Source organism: Dipodomys merriami, unplaced genomic scaffold (assembly GCF_024711535.1).
Source record: "Dipodomys merriami isolate MVZ:Mamm:240054 unplaced genomic scaffold, mDipMer1.0.p SCAF_102, whole genome shotgun sequence".
Lineage (NCBI taxonomy): Eukaryota > Metazoa > Chordata > Mammalia > Rodentia > Heteromyidae > Dipodomys > Dipodomys merriami.
In genome coordinates, this window is record NW_027202294.1 from 684,858 (window position 1) to 702,529 (window position 17,672).

At 37.9% G+C, this 17,672-nt stretch overlaps 1 protein-coding gene across 2 annotated transcripts in view; it reads right to left on the reverse strand.

The window, feature by feature from the left end:
- Positions 1-17,672, reverse strand: part of Slk (STE20 like kinase) — a 53,587-nt gene that overhangs the window by 12,197 nt on the left and 23,718 nt on the right. The window contains exons 9-13 of one of the 2 annotated variants that reach the window (XM_069994045.1): positions 16,233-17,600; positions 12,093-12,223; positions 11,778-11,901; positions 9,587-9,766; positions 5,717-5,809 (exon numbers count right to left, since the gene is read on the reverse strand). In XM_069994045.1, coding sequence (XP_069850146.1) covers positions 5,717-5,809; positions 9,587-9,766; positions 11,778-11,901; positions 12,093-12,223; positions 16,233-17,600 — 1,896 coding nt within the window. The remainder of the gene's footprint in view (positions 1-5,716; positions 5,810-9,586; positions 9,767-11,777; positions 11,902-12,092; positions 12,224-16,232; positions 17,601-17,672) is intronic. The other variant, XM_069994046.1, reaches the window with a different exon arrangement.

The following is a 17,672-nucleotide window of genomic DNA, read 5'->3' on the forward strand; positions in this document are numbered from 1 at the left end:
TGTGATGGGTAAACAAAGGAGGAGGCTGCAATGCTTGATAAGAAAAGTACGCATTATCCTGCCCATGTAATTGTAACCCCTCTGTACAGTATGTTCACAAAAATAAAATTAAAAAAAAAAGAAATGAAATTTTAATATTATTGAATATTGATTAAATTTCTTAACTTCAAAAGCCACGTAGAATTCATTCACAGGAGAATATATAATTAGAAATTACCAGGGGAGAATAATGAATGACATTGATCAAGATATACTATTCTCATAAACTGAGATTGAACTGAAACACCTCCATATAACTAAAGATTAAAAAATTATTTTTAAAGAACTTACAGAAAATATGAGAAATCTTACATTCGAAAAAGATTACACAAATGACATTTCACATAAAAAGATAGGAAATGAGTTTTACTACTAGTAGTAACAAATAAAAAAAAACAGCAAAAGAATTGAAAATATTAAAGCCAAAGTAGTTTTAAAGAATAGAAACACTCAAACACTGGTGGCTCATGCCTATAATCCTACCAACTCAGATGTTGAGATCAGAGGATCAAGGTTCAAAGCCATCCCAAACAGAAAAGTTGGCAAAACTTCAAAATAACCAGCAAAAAACTCAGGTTGTATGGCACTAGCTATAAGCAACCAAGCCAACCAACAGTGAGAGGGCTCTAAAGTTCAAACCTCAATATGACAAAAAAAAAAAAAAAAAAAAAAACAGGCACATAAATTGTACAATCAGTACCCTTTAAAATTACAAGTTCAAATTCTGATAAGGAATTTTAAATAACTAGAAAGCATTAAAACTACAACTTTGGAATCTAAAAAACCTTTACAAATTTGATCATTTCAAATCAAAAGATTTAGTCAAAAATGGTAATGATCAGAAAAGCAATTGTAATTAATATTTTTCTCTTTCATACAAAGCTAGTGCTTTTACTTTTAGAAGACAGCAAAAAGTGTCAAATATTTGCCAATAATAATAATAAAGTGTCTGAAGTCAAGCTGTAGTCTACCTACTCCAATTGTATATATCAAACATCACAAACAAAAATTACAATGTTAGATGGGCTACTCTTCTCTGTGAAACTGGGAAAAAGAATACAGCCTGGAATTCCAGACTTAGGACTACAAAACAAGAGTAGCAACTCTATTCATTATTGGCAATTTGAATAAATGGAGACTAAAGTTAAATAGAACTAATAAAATCATTATTTCTGTCATGGCTTTTCTGACCATATCCAGAGTTTAGAACATCTATTAAATTTAAACTCAGATGCAATCAAAATGTCACTCCACACTTTAAAGATAAGCATCTAATCACAGCATTCAACTTCTCACATGTGCAAAGCTTACAAAGTACTACGAGGAAGATATTTTACTTTTAAGAAGATAAAAAATCTCCAATTAGAATTTGTGCTTGAGTACATAGAAAAAAAGAACACTACATTCAAAGTGTTCTAGTTCCAGTTCTACCATTAATCTCTTAGTAACTTTTAGATCGATCATTTAAAAGTCTTCTGTGACTCAATTCTTCCTGAAAATATGTATGCCCATCCTTTTAAGAAGATGGTTGCAGTGAGAATGGCATGTGAACAATTTCTGAAGTACACTCTGCTATAAATCATATCAGACTGCTACCACTCTCATTGGTACTGAAATTATCTATCAAGCATCTGGATTTTAGCAAATAAAGTGAACAATGAAAAGGCACATGTGAGTCACACAAAGAGCAGGTAAAACAGGAAAAGGCACCTTCCCATAGGCATGCAGGACTTACGTCCTGCATTTGGGCGTTGAAGACTGCACAAGATGACAACTGAAAAGACTGAATCATGACCTGAGCAACACCCTGTGAATCAGAATACAATGTACCTCCCAGTAAGAACATATCTGAACGACTTTTTATAAATAGAAATAATTACACAAATGTTATATTTCTTGAGCCATGAGTCAACTCAATGAACATAGAGGCCTCTTCTCATCTGTAGAATTAAAATTTGGACTAGCTTAGTGGCTTACAAATTCTAATGTATTGCTATTGTTTGGGGTGGGTTTTTTTGTTTTTGTTTGTTTTTTTTAAGGAAAATTCCCACCAAGCTAAGCACTGATGGTTTATGCCTATATTCCTAGCTACTCAGGAGGCTGAGATCTAAGGATCAAGGTTCAAAGCCAGCCTGGACAGAAGTCCCCTGAAACTCTTATCTTCAATTAATTATTCAAAAACCGGAAGTAGAGCTGTGGCTCAAAGTGGCAGAGTGCTAGCTTTGAGCAAAAGAGCTCAGAGATAGTGCCTGGGCCCCTGAGATCAAGCCCCACAACTAACAACAAAATTCACCAAAAAAATCTGTTAATAAAACAGGCAAAAACCAGTGGCCTTTCATTAAAAGCAGGCCAGAGATCAGTCTGACTTTGGAAGAGCACCTGAGAGAACAATCTGAAAATCACTACATGGAGTATCAAGTGTGTTCTAGCTCCATGATTTGACTTATAAATTGTCAAAAATGTCTAAAGCAGGGCTGGGAAGGTGGCTCAGTGGTAGAGTGCTTGCCTTGCATGCCTGAGGCCCTGGGTTCGATTCCTCAGCACCACATAAGCAAAAAGAAAAAAGCCGGAAGTGGTGCTGTGGCTCAAGTGGTAAAGCGCTAGCCTTGAGCTGAAGAGCTGAGGGACAGCGGCCCAGAGTTCAGGCCCCATGACCGGACTCAAAAAAAAAAAAAAAATGTCTAAAGTAAAACCAGTGGCTCACATCTGTAGTCCTAGATACTCAGGAGGGTAAGATCTGAAGATCATGGTTTAAATCCAGCCTGGCAGGAAAGTCCATGAGACCCTTATCTCCAATTAACCACCAAAAATCTGGACATGGAGCTGTGACTCAAATGGTAGAGAACCACACAAGCTAAAAAGCTAAGTAAGACACCATACTACAATCCTGAGTTCAAGACCCAGGAATGTTACACAAAAAAATGTAAGTATACTATAAAGTTATTAAGTCTTAATTTATCATAATATATCAGACTACATAGTTATTAAGTCTTAGTAAATTTATTACATGAATAAAATGTTTTTGAAATGTCAGATGCTAAATTCATTAAATTTACAGAAGGAATTTACTGTTACTTTCAGCTCTACTTGGAAAGTATAGGCCAGCCCACAAAACTATATGTAAAAACACCAACACAGACTTAATGAAGCACAGAATCACCTAATTTTCAATACTAAATTTCTATTTCAATTCTATAAAGTTTTATATAGTACATCTTCTGCAACTAAGAAGTTCTACATTCTGTTATAAGGTAAAACTATTGTTCATTATCTAGTTTGAAATCCACGTTAACCAAAAGTAGATGTGTGAGCAGCAAGGACTTCCTCTTCACTCTGTTCACAAGAAATGACCAATAACTACAGAGTCAAGTGAATGAGAGTTTAAATGAAGCACAAAGTGGTTGCTGAAATACAAAAGGCTGTATGATGTGATGTTCGGTGGTTCAGTTGATGAAACACACAAGGAATAAACTTGTCTAGATGAAGATCTTGGCTTTATCACTACCAGATATGTGACCTTGGAGAGTCACTCAACCTTACTGTGCTTGGTCCCTCATATCTAAGATGGGGGTAATGTTTGTTCTGAAAGTAAGTACAACCAGGTCAAGTATTGACTATGTTTTCAAGAACATAGTCATAAGTCAAAAACATAGTAACACTGTGTTTGATACTATCACCTTAAACTAGGAATCATCACACCAGGATGAAATGTTTTACTGGCTCATAGAAAGAAAAAAAAAAAAGAAAGGCAAACTAGCCAGGCGCTACTGGTAGCTCAGGCCTGTAATCCTAGCTACTCAGGAGGCTGAGATCTGAGAATCAGTTCAAAGCCAGCTGGGGCAGGAATAGTCCAGTAGAAAATTAAGTAGCATTGTGGCTCAAAGTGATAGAGTGCTAGACTTGAGCAAAAGATTTCAGAGACAGCTCCCAGACTGTAAGTTCAAGCCTTACAACTGACAAAAACAAAAAAAAAGGCAAAAAGGCAGACTAATTTTATTCCGATAAGCTAGCTTTAAATTTTTAAATTCCAAGACGATGTTCTCCTTTTTTTCATAGTCTTAGAAATATTCCCCCTCCTCTGAAACAGCAACAAGTAAATGGCAGTCTTAAAACACCCTGACTCGACAAAAAGTAAGAAATAAAAAGTTTAATGGCAATCTAGGTGTTTTGTTGTGTCTATTTCTATTTATGGCTCTACAAAATCCAAAGTTTTGTAACTCTATTTTTTGTGTGGGTGTATGCCAGTAGTGAGGCTTGAACTCAGCGTTCTAAGCTCTTACTTTGGCTTTGTGGCTCAAAGCTGCCATGCTATCACGTAAGCCATACCATTACTTGTAGGTTTTTGCTGGTTATTTGGAGGTAAGAGTCTTTCTATTTGTCCTGGGCTGGCTTTGAACCTTGATCCTCAGATCTCAGCCTGCTAAGTAGCTGCTTTTGCAGGTGTGAGCCACCAGCTCCCAGCCTGGAACTACTTTTCAAAAGTCACATAAAATCATACCATAAAAGTAATCCAAGCATTAATAACATATAATTCACATCTCTTCCTTTTATTGACATATGTAACTAAAAATAAGACTTATTCTTCCATCTTTGCCTCTAGGCTGAATGTAAAGGTAATTTAAAATTTTACTTTTACTATAAAAATCCTTATAAAGGTGTATGAAATCGTGCTAGAAAATTATACTTGTCTAGTTTCATGAAGAATTTACCCATTTTATGTTAAAGCCTTACATAATTCACAATCAAGTTTCTTCAAGTAATAGCATGTAGGAAAAAATACAGTCTATTCTCTGAATGGCTGGATTCTGAACCAAAACCAAAAACAAAAACAGTGGCCTAGTGCAGATAATTCAAGCCTATAATCCTAGCTACCAAGAAGATCTGAGGGTTGCAGTTCAAAGCCTGCCCAGGCAGACAAATCCAAGAGATTTTTTTTTTTTTTTGGTCAATTGTGGGGCTTGAACTCTGGGCCTGAGCACTGTCCCTCAGCTCTTCAGCTCAAGGCTAGTGCTCTACCACTTGAGCCACAGCACCTCTTCTGGCCTTTTCTGCTTATGGGTGCTGAGGAATCGAATCCAGTGCCTCATTCATACAAGGCAAGTACTCTACCAGTTAGCCACCTTCCTAGCCCCCAAGAGATTTTTATCTCCAATTAATGATCAAAAGTCAGGAAGTGGAGCTGTGGCTCAAGTGGTAGAGCCCCAATCGTGAGCAAAAACAAAAACAAAAACTCCTGAGCAACAGCAAGGCAGAAGCCCCTAAATTCAAGCCCCAGTCTGACAGAAAAGAGAGAAGGGAAGGGAGGGGAAATATAAAACAATGACTTCCTCATACGCATTCTTTTCCTAAGCGTAACATTATACACTCACCCTCTTGCCATCTGTTATCAAGCATTGGCACTGCCACTTAAAAATACTAAGCTTCCTCATTAGATTATTTAAATAGATTCTACATTAACAGTATTTTCTTTCTTTCATTTAGAGTCAGCTTTCTAACCATTGCTTTCATATCTTCAACTTAATGCCACCAACAGTGTGAATTAGTATGATAATAAGAAGATCCTGGGAATCTATGGATAGAAGTTCAACGTCATATAATAATTAGTTAAAATCTGCTTTTTCACCCCTGGTTCACTGAGCTGTGAGATGTTTTTAGTAGCATTAAGCTGCTCTGTTACCTGAGCATGCTGGCTTTGTGCAAGCTCCTCTTTCTTGCGTTTCATGAGCTCTTTTTTCAGCTCTTTGGGTGCTTTTTCCACTTCATTTGCAACCTACAGTATACAAGCATGCAGGAGGTGGGGAAATAATACTTTCTCCACAGCAAGCATTTAAGTGAGCAGACCAGCTTTAAGTGAAATATTAAAGGTAAAAAGGTCCCTCTGACATGCATCAGCCAAAGTGTTAGTTTGATGAAAAAGAAGAGGCAGACAGAGCATGCTTAATCTCAGCACAGAAAGGATTGTTATAGCATGTAAAGGTTGACAGGTTGCTCAGTTATACTTATATGTCATTTTTCTCTCAAAAGTCCAAATATAATCAGTGCAGAATTACCTGCAGCACTAACACCGAACTAAAGGTTTTGATAAACTCAGCTGACTTTTTCAAAAGATCATAAAACTAAAAACAAATCTACTGACATTGGTTGAAATGCTGAACACAAAGACAAGCTAATGCCATTCAAAAAAATGTTAACTTTTTTAACTGACAAAGAAATACTCTAAATGGCATCTACTTAGTGAGACCAGGTATTTTAAAACGGGGGTGAGGGGGGTAATAAGTCTTAGAATATACAAAGGAGAGGAAGTGGCACTGTGGCTCATGTGGTAGAGCACTCACCTTGAGCTGAAGAGCTCAAGGACAGCTCCCAGGCCCAGAGTTCAAGATTTTGGTCTGTTGTAAAACAGGCCAAAAAAAAAATTTTTTTTCCCATAAAACACACCATTTTATACAGTGTGACAAAAAAGACACTGGGGTCACTTTTTGTTGAATCAGAATAACATTCCTCCTTTGTTGACAACTTTCAAATCAGTAAAATAACTGATCAAAGTTTATTAAACTATGATTTATTGCACCAATGTATATTATAAAAGTATATAAAGTTCCTTCTATTATTTCAAAACCCTAAATGAATTCCAAACCTACCAATAAATCCAGCTATGAAAAACAATCACGTTTACAAGAAGCACCAAAAGAAACCAAATCACCACATGCCAGTGATAGTCCAAGAGAGAGACTGATTATGATTTAACATTGTATTCAAATTTTTCCATCAGTAATTCCTCAAGAAACCAAATCACCAATAAAAGGAAGAGACTCCCCAAATGCAAGAAGTTTAGCAATAAGAAAAAAAATACATAACAAAATTATTTCAAATATGCATATCATAATCTCAAACATGTTCACTAGTTAAAACTTTCCTACGTCTAACTACAGACTTACTTGTTTATACTAAGTCATATACTTACCTGTAACATTCTTTTAATTTAATCTAATACAAAAAATAATACAAATTACTCACAGTTGTAAGAAAATTAACAACCCCTCTGTACAGTGTGTTCACAAAAAATAAAAATAAAGAAAATTAACAAATATACTCATCATGGTATATGAAGCAATCTATGTAAAACATAGAAAGAAACCTACTGGGGGTGTTTAATTTGGGGGGGGAGTATGAGAAGGGGTGAAATTAATTGGCTGTAATAATGAAATACAACTTCCAGAATAACTAATATAGGTCAATAAAAAATTTAAAAATAAAAACAACGCCAGGAGCCAGTGGCTCCCACCTATAATCCTAGCTACTCCGGAGGCTGAAATCTTAGGATCACAGTTCAAAAGCCAAGTCTGGGCAAGAAAGTCCATGAGACTCTTATCTCCAATAAACCACCAGAAAACCAGAAGTGGTGCTGTGGCTCAAGTGGTAGAGCCCTAGCCTTGAGCTGAAGAGCTGAGGGACAGTGCCCAGGCCCAGAGTTCAAGTCCCACAACTGACAAAAAAAAATTTTTTTGAGAAATCAAATAAAATAAATTTGTACACCTTTATACTTATCTTTGCCTAAAGAAAACACTGAATGCATATCATTGACATTCATCTCTAATCTACTTAAGATTTAAGTATGTTGTTCAATTTTTTCAAAATTTAAATGAAGGGAATAAATCTGGATCTTTAAAATGAGTGGCAAAGTGAAAATGTAGATGCTGGTTGAGTTTAGACTTCTTTCAATCCTAACAGGGTTGATTATAATTATTTTCCCTGGGGTCTTTTATATCATGAAAAGATAAACCTTCTTCCCATACTGAAGATACAGGGAGAAAAAAAAAAACTTATCTCTGAAAATGGGTAAAGTGCTCATAGTTTTAATTTGGGGACAAATGATGCAATAAAATATGAAAATCTGTAACCCTCTGTATAGTATCTTTACAATAAAAAAATTTTTTAAAAAAGAACAATAAGGCTGGGCACTGATGGCTCATGTCTATAATCCTAGCTACTCAGGAGGCTGAGATCTGAGGACCCCAGTTCAAAGGCAGCTCAGGCAGGAAAGGCCATGAGACTCTTATCTCTAATTAACCTCCAGAAAACCAGAAGTGGCACTGTTGCTCAAAGTTAGCCTTGAGCAAAAAGAGCCAGTACCAAGGCCCTGAGTTCAAGCCCCACAATGAAGGAAGGAAGAAAGGGAGGGAGGGAGAGAAAGAGAGAAAGAAAGAGAGAAAGAGAGAGAGAGAAAAAAAAAGAGAGAAAGAGAGAAAGAATAGCAATAAAGTAAATTATTTATTACTGTCACTATTAAACACCAATAAAGTAAGTTTTCTTAAAAAAAAAAAAAAAGAGCCAGGAGCTGGTAGCTCACGCCTGTAATCCTAGCTACTCAGGAGACTGAGATCTGAAGAGCGCCATTCAAAGCCACCCCAGGCAGAAAAGTCTGTGAAACGTTTTTTTTTTTTTTTTTGGATCCAGTCGTGGGGCCTGAACTCAGGGCCTGGGTGCTGTCCCTCAGCTCTTCAGCTCAAGGTTAGCACTCTACCACTGAGCCACAGCGCCACTTCCGGCTTTTTTCTTTTTGCTTATGTGGTACTGAGGAATCAAACCCAGGGACTCATGCATGCAAGGCAAGCACTCTACCACTGAGCCACCTTCCCAGCCCCTCCGTGAAACTCTTATCTCCAATAAACCACCAGAAAACCAAAGTGGCGCTGTAGCTCAAGTGGTAGAGTGCTAGCCTTGAGCTGAAGAGCTGAGGGACAGCGCTCAGGCCCAGAGTTCAAGCCCCATAACCGACAAAAAAAAGGGAGGGGGGCTAAGAATGTGGCTTAGAGGTAGAATACCTGCCTAATATGCATGAAGCCCTGGGTTCAATTCCTCAGTACCACATAAACAGAAAAAGCCGGAAATGGTGCTGTGGCTCAAGGGGTAGAGTGCTAGCCTTGAACACAGAGAAACTGAGGGGCAGTGCCCAGGCCCTGCATTCAAGCCCCAAGACTGGTCAAAAAAAAAAAAAATTCCTACATAAAGACTTAAATTTTGCATTAAGAAAAGAAGAATGGTAGTTAGAACATAGGTAAGACTTAAAGACTTGGTTCAAGGTTTAGCTAGCCATGTAGTGTAGTTTATAAACTTGATCTGACCACTAAAACTTTTTATGCAGTTTTCTTGGCAGTAAAATAGGGATAATACTTGTCCTTACTAGGGCCAGCCCATCAGTTGGGAAGACGGAACTAAAGAATGAATGAGTGCTATTCAACTGTCAGATATGATTCCTAATTTCTTAGCAAGCCTTAACTTTACATTAAAAAAAAAAACTCTACAATAAAATTAAATAAATATAAATAAATATAAATTTAAAAATACTCATAGGAGGAGAGGGATGATATTGTCCACAAAGAAACATATTCTTTACCTGACTCAAGTAACTGTAACCCCTGTGTACATCACCTTTACATACATAACAATAAAAACGTAATTATATAATTTTTGTATATATATAATGTAACAATTTAAAACAACTTTAAAAAATTCTATAGTAGCTAAAAGCTGTCATCATACTCACCTCCTTCTTTCGATTCTTTAGCATATTTTGAAATTTGGACAGCTCTTTCTCTTGTTCTCCTTTAATGCGTTTGGCCTCGTCTCGCAAGCGATTTGTGTGTTCTTGTTCCAGTCGTTCAATAGTTTGTTTCTGCTGCTTTTCTAGATTCTCAATTTCCTGGTCATATTGTCGTTTTTTACTCTGTAAAACAATGTGGCTTGTCACGCATACTAATTCATTATAGTGGAAAGGTTTAATAAGACCATATAACTAGCATTTAAATTTAAAGGTGAAATACAACCTTTGCAATACTAAACAAATTAAATACACAAAAATGAAAGATACTTCAAAAAGAATAGCATTTATTTTCTAGCATGGAAAATACTTTACTATAGGAACAATAGACTGCTCAAAATTTTTAGACATACCCAATGAATACCTAGTTTCTATGAATTATTAAAATGAATTAGAGGGTGTGGGAAGTGGGCTCAGTGATAGAGTGCTTGCCTTGCATGCACTTGCATGCCTTGCATGAGGCCCTGGGTTCGATTCCTCAGCACTACATATGCAGAAAAAGCTGGAAGTGGCACTGTGGCTCAAGTGGTAGAGCGCTAGCTTTGAGCTGAAGAGCTGAGGGACAGTGCCCAGGCCCAGAGTTCAGACCCACAACCAACCAACATACATACATACATACATACATACATACATACATACATAAAATGAATTAGAAATTCTCAGTATTCATCACAGAAAATTTTTGATAAATCAAGGGCTCATCTGAAGTCATTTAATTACTTGTCATTCTCAGATTTACCTTACTCACTAAGATTTTAAACCAAATCAAAAAGCAAAACATTTCAGAAAAACAAATTGGTTGGAAGAGTATTCTCATAAGGTTCTGGAAAATAGAATGTGAATAATATTAATGAAAACAGTTTTCATTATTTTCTTAGCAATAGAACCTAAGTCATATAAATCAACTAGTGCTACACTTAAACAATACTCACAACTTAAAATTTCTAGACAGCAGAAGGACTGTACTTAAAACCTGAAATACTAATTTAAATTATCTTTTTCAACATAAGTTATCAATTCAACATAAGTTATCACATTACCAAGTCCCTTTCCAACTCTGGACACAAGTAAAAACTGAAAGATGTCCAACAATTATCCTCACTAGTTAGCACTGTATTCTAGGGTAACAATGAAAAGAGACATGTAGGCTTAACTACTAGGAACAAGAGAAGGTAGATTCTAGAAAAAAGAAGAAGATAGGAGAAAAAGGAAGAAGAAAGGAGGAGGAAGAAGAAGACAACTGCTAGCTTTAAATTTTTACGATTCTAAATTCAAAAGATTAAACTGGACCATTGTAAAGTTATCCAGCTTAGGTACATTTAAGAACTTTGAAAAGCCTCTACTGGGTTTATGATTCCAAGTTTTCAGGTCAGGTTGCACTTGAGAAAATACAAAGGCCCTGTCAAACTTTAAATAAGTAATTTAAAAAAAAAATTTTTTTTTTCTGGTCAGTCGTGGGGCCTGGGCGTTGTCCCTCAGTTCTTCAGCTCAAGGCTAGCGCTCTACCACTTGAGTCCCAGTGCCACTTCCGGCTTTTTCTACATATGTAGTGCTGAGGAATCGAACCCAGGTCCTCATGCATGCAAGGCAAGCCACCTTCCCAGGCCCTTAAAATAAGTAATATTAGACTTGGAAGATCGCTGGCTATCAGAGGCTGGGGAGGCCAAGATCTGAGGATCACGTTTTCAAGCTAGCCTGGGCAAGAAAGTCTCTGAGACACTTAATTCCAATAAGCTATTCAGAAAAAGCCAGAAGTAGCACTATGGCTCAAGTGGTAGAGTACTAGTCTTGAGCACAAAGAGCCTTAAGCCCCAGGTCTCACAAAAAAAAAAAAAAAAGAATTGGAAGATCATTTCAAGACAAAGGGATTTTTTTTCTTTTTACTTTTTTGGTAATACTGGGGCTTGAACTGAGGGCCTTGTACTTGCTAGGTAGGGACTCTACCACTTAAGCCACTTCACCACCCTAAGAAAAGGAAATTTAAAAAAGAAGAAAGTATCTATGTCAAAGAAATAAAAGCTAGAAATATATCATAAAATCAGGAGAATCTGATTATCAAATATTAAATTCTAAAGCCCACTACATTTTTTTTCAGCACTATCATTGTTAGCGAAACAGTACAAAGATCTAAGAATACCATCATTTCTTGCTCAAAGCGTCGGAAAATTTGTTCTCGTTGTTGCTGTAGTTTGCTATTCAGTTGTTGTTGGGCCCTTTGCTCTTCTTTCTGAAGAAATCTTAATTCTCGAAGTTCCTGACGTCTGACAAAATGTAACAGTAAAGACAGAAAAAATTACACCTCTGAAGTAAATAATCCAAATAATCTAAACTTAAATAATCTATATCTAAGTAATCCAAAATTTACCAGGACTTTACTTTTGATTATTCCTCAAACTTTGAAGAAACAGAAAACAAAGCACAAATCCCTCTTAGTTATGGTGCCTCTACTCACCTGAGAAACCTCAACTCCTCAGTCTTGGAGTCACTGTCTGTAACTATTTTTGACGTTGTTACACTCACTTCCACACCATCAACAATAAATTTGCGTGTTTTCTTCAATGTTTTCTTTTGTCTTCTTGTTTCCTAAGTAAAATTTCATTTTAGTTAGGCTTTGTGTAAGGAATACTAGCATTAGAAACAATTTTCTTTTTTAAAAACTAAAAATAATTGAACAGCCATAAAGACTACACATCTGTGGAACCAGTTAGATCACAGTATGCCTATCTGACTTACACTTTACAGATGAAACCAAATTCTTTAAAGTGAAACTTAGATGTGCAAACCTAAGTTGTATGGCATGACATAATTAGACAAGGATTATAAGCATTCCACTAAATGGCTAATTCATGAAACTTTTAGAGGTAAACAACTTTACCTTGGTCTTTTGTTATTTTTGTTAGTTCTCAAGATTCCTCTGCTTCTCACTGACAAAACACTTTAAAATGAATTCCTAGTATTTATCTTTTATAAGTGAAGGCAGTGGGAAATCTGTTTGCTGAAAAGTTTTTTGGGGGGCCCCAAGACCAGCACTCAGTAACTGACGCTTCAGCTCACTGGCTAGCACTCTACCAACTGAGCTACGCCTCCAACCCCTCAGGTAAGTTTTGAACAGGACAGGGACTCAAAATCTATTTATTCAGTAGAAATATTATTAATAACATTCTTCTATCTAGGGCCAGAACCTAATATGTGATATCTGAGTTATTAGAAATGCAGCACTTCTATTGTACCCCAAAGTACTAGCTATAATCTAAAGTTTCCTACCAAGATCAACATATTCCTCAATAGGAACCCAAAGGCTTTTAAATGTTAGCAGAGGGGCTGGGAAGGTGTCTCGGTGATAGAGCGCTTGCCTTGCATGTATGAGGCCCTGGGTTCGATTCCTCAGCACCACATAAGCAAAAAGAAAAAAAAAGCCGGAAGTGGCACTGTGGCTCAAGTGGTAAAGCACTGGCCTTGAGCTGAAGAGCTGAGGGATAGCGCCCAGGCCCAGAGTTCAGGTCCCACAACCGGACCCAAAAAAATAAAATTAAATAAATAAATAAATAAATGTATGTTAGTAGAAATAACAGAAATAAAACACTCCTAAACCTACATTTTGGTAAGCAGATTAAGTGTATAGAACAGATGATTGCTTGGTTTCAATATGGGGAAAGAAATTTAGAAAGTACAGAAAGCCCAGCACTAAGGTGCAGATGAAAGAGGATCTCAAGTTTGAGGCCAAACTGGATTACATAGTTAGATCCTGTCAAAGGAAGAAGGGAGGGGAGGGGAGTAAATGTAGATGAAAACAGTAAGCTCACAATGCTCTGGAATTTTAAAGTTGGCCTCTGACACCTTCTAGTCACCTTTCCACAAACCTCTTTCTGTTTCATCCTCAGGTCCCAAGATCTTCACGATCCTCATCCTAAGCCCTGAAGGCTCTTGACTCCCTCCACACTGGCATGCTATAAAAGGTAGGCCGATGCCGGGCGCTGGTGGCTCACGCCTGTAATCCTAGCTACTCAGGAGGCTGAGATCTGAGGATCGCGGTTCAAAGCCAGCCCGGGCAGGAGAGACCGTGAGACTCCTATCTCCAATAAACCACCAGAAAACCGGAAGTGGCGCTGTAGCTCAAGTGGTAGAGCGCTTGCCTTGAACTGAAGAGCTGAGGGACAGCACCCAGGCCCAGAGTTCAAGCCCCACGACCGACAAAAAAAAGGTAGGCGGAAACCGGGCACCAATGGCTCATGTCTGTAATTCTACTACTCAGTAGGCTAGGATATGAGGATCATGGTTCGAAGCCAACATAAGCAGGAAAGTCCACAAGATTCTCATCTCCAATAAACTACTCAGAAAAAGCTGGAAGTGGCACTGTGGCTTAAGTGATAAAGCACTGGCCTTCAGCACAAAGAGGCATACAGACAGCACACAGGCCAAGTTCAAGCTCCTGGACAAGAAAAAAAAAAAGATAGCCCTAAATGTTCCTAAACCTCCAAATTTCACATCTTCAGTTCTTGCTAGGTATCCCAATTAGTAACCCTTAATACTCACAGAAATATCTGTGTCTATAAAAGAAGCTATTAGATCAGTGAGTTCATTCTGGATTAATGGAATTTCTACCAGGAAAACTAAACAAAAGAAGAGAGAAAGAGAAAGGAGGAGGAGGAGGAGAAGGGAGGAGGAGGAAGAGAAAGAGGAAGAAGAGGAGGAGGAGGAGGAGGAGGCGGAGGCGGAGGAGGAGGAGGAGGAGGCGGAGGAGGAGGAGGAGGAGGAGGAGGAGGCGGAGGAGGAGGAGGAGGAGGAGGAGGAGGAAGAAGAGGAGGAGGAGGAGGAGGAGGAGGAGGAGGAGGAGGAGGAGGAGGAGGAGGAGGAGGAGGAGGAGGAGGAGGAGGAGGAGGAGGAGGAGGAGGAGGAGGAGGAGGAGGAGGAGGAGGAGGAGGAGGAGGAGGAGGCGGAGGCGGAGGCGGAGGCGGCAGCAATGGAAGCAGCAACATGATCCAGGTAATACATGAAATACTTTAGATATAGGCAGGCTGACTAGTCAGGTCCTGGAGTTCTGTCCCTAAGGTTATTTCTGCTTTTCAACCTTCTCTTCTATTAATTATCAACCGAAAGTCTCTCAAGAAGTATCTTCTAAAGGGTAGTCCATGGCTCACCTATATAGGAGTTCCAAAGGATCTTTTATTACAAATACCACTTCTCAAGTTCTCCCCCTGGTAATACTTTTTTTTCTTTTTCTTGCCACTACTGATATTTGAATTCAGTGCCTTCTGCTCTCACTCAGCCTTTGGCTCTTCAGTGACACTTTACCATTTGGGCCACAACTCCAGTCCAACATTTTGTTGGTTAATTGAAAATGGAATGTCAAAGATTTTTCTGCCTGAGCTGACTTCAAAACCTCCAGGCCTCAGTCTCCTGAAAAGCCAGGATTACAGGTATGAGCCACTAGTTCCCAGTTTAGTCTCTGGTAATGCTTAAGCACACTGAGATTTGAGAGTTATGATCTAATAGCTCCAACTATGATGGTTTGAGCGTTTTGGTTCTGTATTCCCATGAATCTCAAGGTAGTAGCAAAGGTTTAAATAACTAAGAAAGCAAGGTTGGTCATCTAGGAGCCAGTGATATGGCACAGAGTGTTAATGTTCTAAGCATTCTTAAAAAGAGATCATTCTCTCAATTTCTCAGTTCTTTCATATATTACTGATCCTGATCAAAAACTGAATCTAGATATGTATAATTTTTTTTTTAAAAAGCTATATCAAACAAAGCAACTATATTGTACTATTTATACCTGATTTGCAAAAGCAAGTAAGGTTTTTTTTGCTGGTCCTGGGGCTTGAACTCAGGGCCTGGGCTCTGTCCCTGATCCTCTTTGTACTCAAGGCTAGTGCTCTACCACCTGAGCCATATTGCCACTTCAGGCATTTTTTTTTTGAGTAGTTTATTAGAGATAAGAGTCTCAAGCCCCTGCTTTTACTATATTTGATGTCAGTATAACTTGTGGAGGAGATGGGGAAAAACCAGTTGTTTAAGGATACAGGTGGACCTGTTGCAACAATGAGAAGTACAAGTTGTCATGTCCAAAACGAGCTTTACAATGTCGGGGCGGGGGGGGGGGGGGGGGGGCGCGGGAGGAGGGGGGGAGGGGGGGAAGAGAAGGATTGGGATTGGGGGGGAGGGGGGAGGCTGGAAAGGGATGTGAAGGGTAAACCAAAGGAGGAGGCTGCAATGCTTGGTAAGAAATGTACGCATTATCCTGCCCATGTAATTGTAACCCCTCTGTACAGTATGTTCACAAATAAAATAAAATTCAATTAAAAAAAAAAAAAGAGTCTCATGGACTTTCCTGCCCAGGCTGGTTTTCTACCATGATCCTCTGATCTCAGCTTCCTAAGTAGCTAAGATTACAGGTATGAGCCACCAGTGTCCAGCTTACCAAAATATTTAAAGAATCTCTCCTTGTTTTTTTTTTTTAACTATTTTAATAGCTCAAAAGAATTAATAGGGTTAATACTTCATTGATTTAATAGTCTTATTTTCCAGATATCAATAAACATTGAATTGCCAAAATGACAAAGAAACACCCAAACAGGAATCCAAATACACTTACTTGCAAAGATATTGAGCCACTGTCTTTAGTTTTACTTAGGAAGCTAGAGATGGATAAATTCAAGTCAATGCTGCTATTATCAGCGGTAGAACCAGTGCCTGAATCAGCATCATTTTCTTTTTGATTCTCAGATTCTGGTAGTGGTATGGTTTCAGTTTTTGCTAAAGCACTTATTTCTCCTTTATTTTCTGTATTTTCAGAGTTAATATTAATACTGGGTATTGGAACAGGCTGAGATTCAACAGGCTGTAAAACTGCAGGATCTTCATGTTCTGTTTTACTTGGCACTTCATGCGGAATTTCTTTTTTCTCTGTATCTATTTTAGTGGCTTCATGAGCATCCACAGTTTCACTTCTTAGAGCCTTTTTGTCATTATCAATCACTACACTTCTGACTTCTGTTTCTTCAGTGCTACTTGATTCTGTAACTACTTCAACTTCATTTGTTCTTTGTTCCTCATTGGTCTCCAGTATGTTCTCTGAACTGTTGACTAATTGTTCCCCACATCTCCCTTCTACAGATTTTTGATCTAACTCTTCAGGCTCTTTAACAGGAAGAACATCTTCAGTACCACCAGCCTCAAAACTCTCCATGGGCTTACCTACTAATTTCTGGCCTATTTCAACCACTTCTTTCCCATCGTTACTCTGAGCATCCTCAGTAACTTTTTCAACTGCCTTATGTGCAACATCTATTGCCTCATTTGTTTCTACCACATTGTTGGCATTGCTGATCATATCTTTGTGGGTTTTATCATCACTTCCCAATTTCTCTTCGGTATCTTCTTTTGTAAGCTCAACTTCATTGTCAATTGCCTGAGTATCTGCCTCTGTTTCTCCAGTCTCCTGAGAAACTAAATCCACTGTTTGAATAGTAGTATTTTTAATTTCTTCAGTTTTTGTAAGTTTATTTTCAAGTATTTGTTCCTTCTCTTGATCTCTTCTTTCCTCAGGTTTCAGATTATGTTTATTATTTGTTTCTACTGTTATTGTTATATTAGTTTCCCTTCCTTCATTGGCTAAATTAACATCTAAAGCTGCTTGATCTTCTGTGTCAGGCAGATTTTCAAGCTTGAGTCTCTTCTTCTCTCTCCCATTCTCCTGGATTCCTGTTGGTCTATCATGGAGTTCAGCCATAACTTCTAAATTAGCATTATTTACATATTCATTAATACCCTCCACAGACTTTTCATGCTCATCAGTGGTGGATTTTTCGTTAAGAACTTTACTGCTAAACTTATCTACAGAAGTAGTGCCTTCTGTTTTTTCTGAGACAGATTCCAAAATACAAGTATTTTGTGAAAGTTTATCTTCTTCAGAGCTGGCAATACTGAGGTCAGAGGAGGCACGCTTACTTGCAGGTATTGGCTAAAAAAGATTTTATACATTTTTGTGTTAAAACATGAACTCAAATCAATGGTCAAAACAGTATGTGTATAA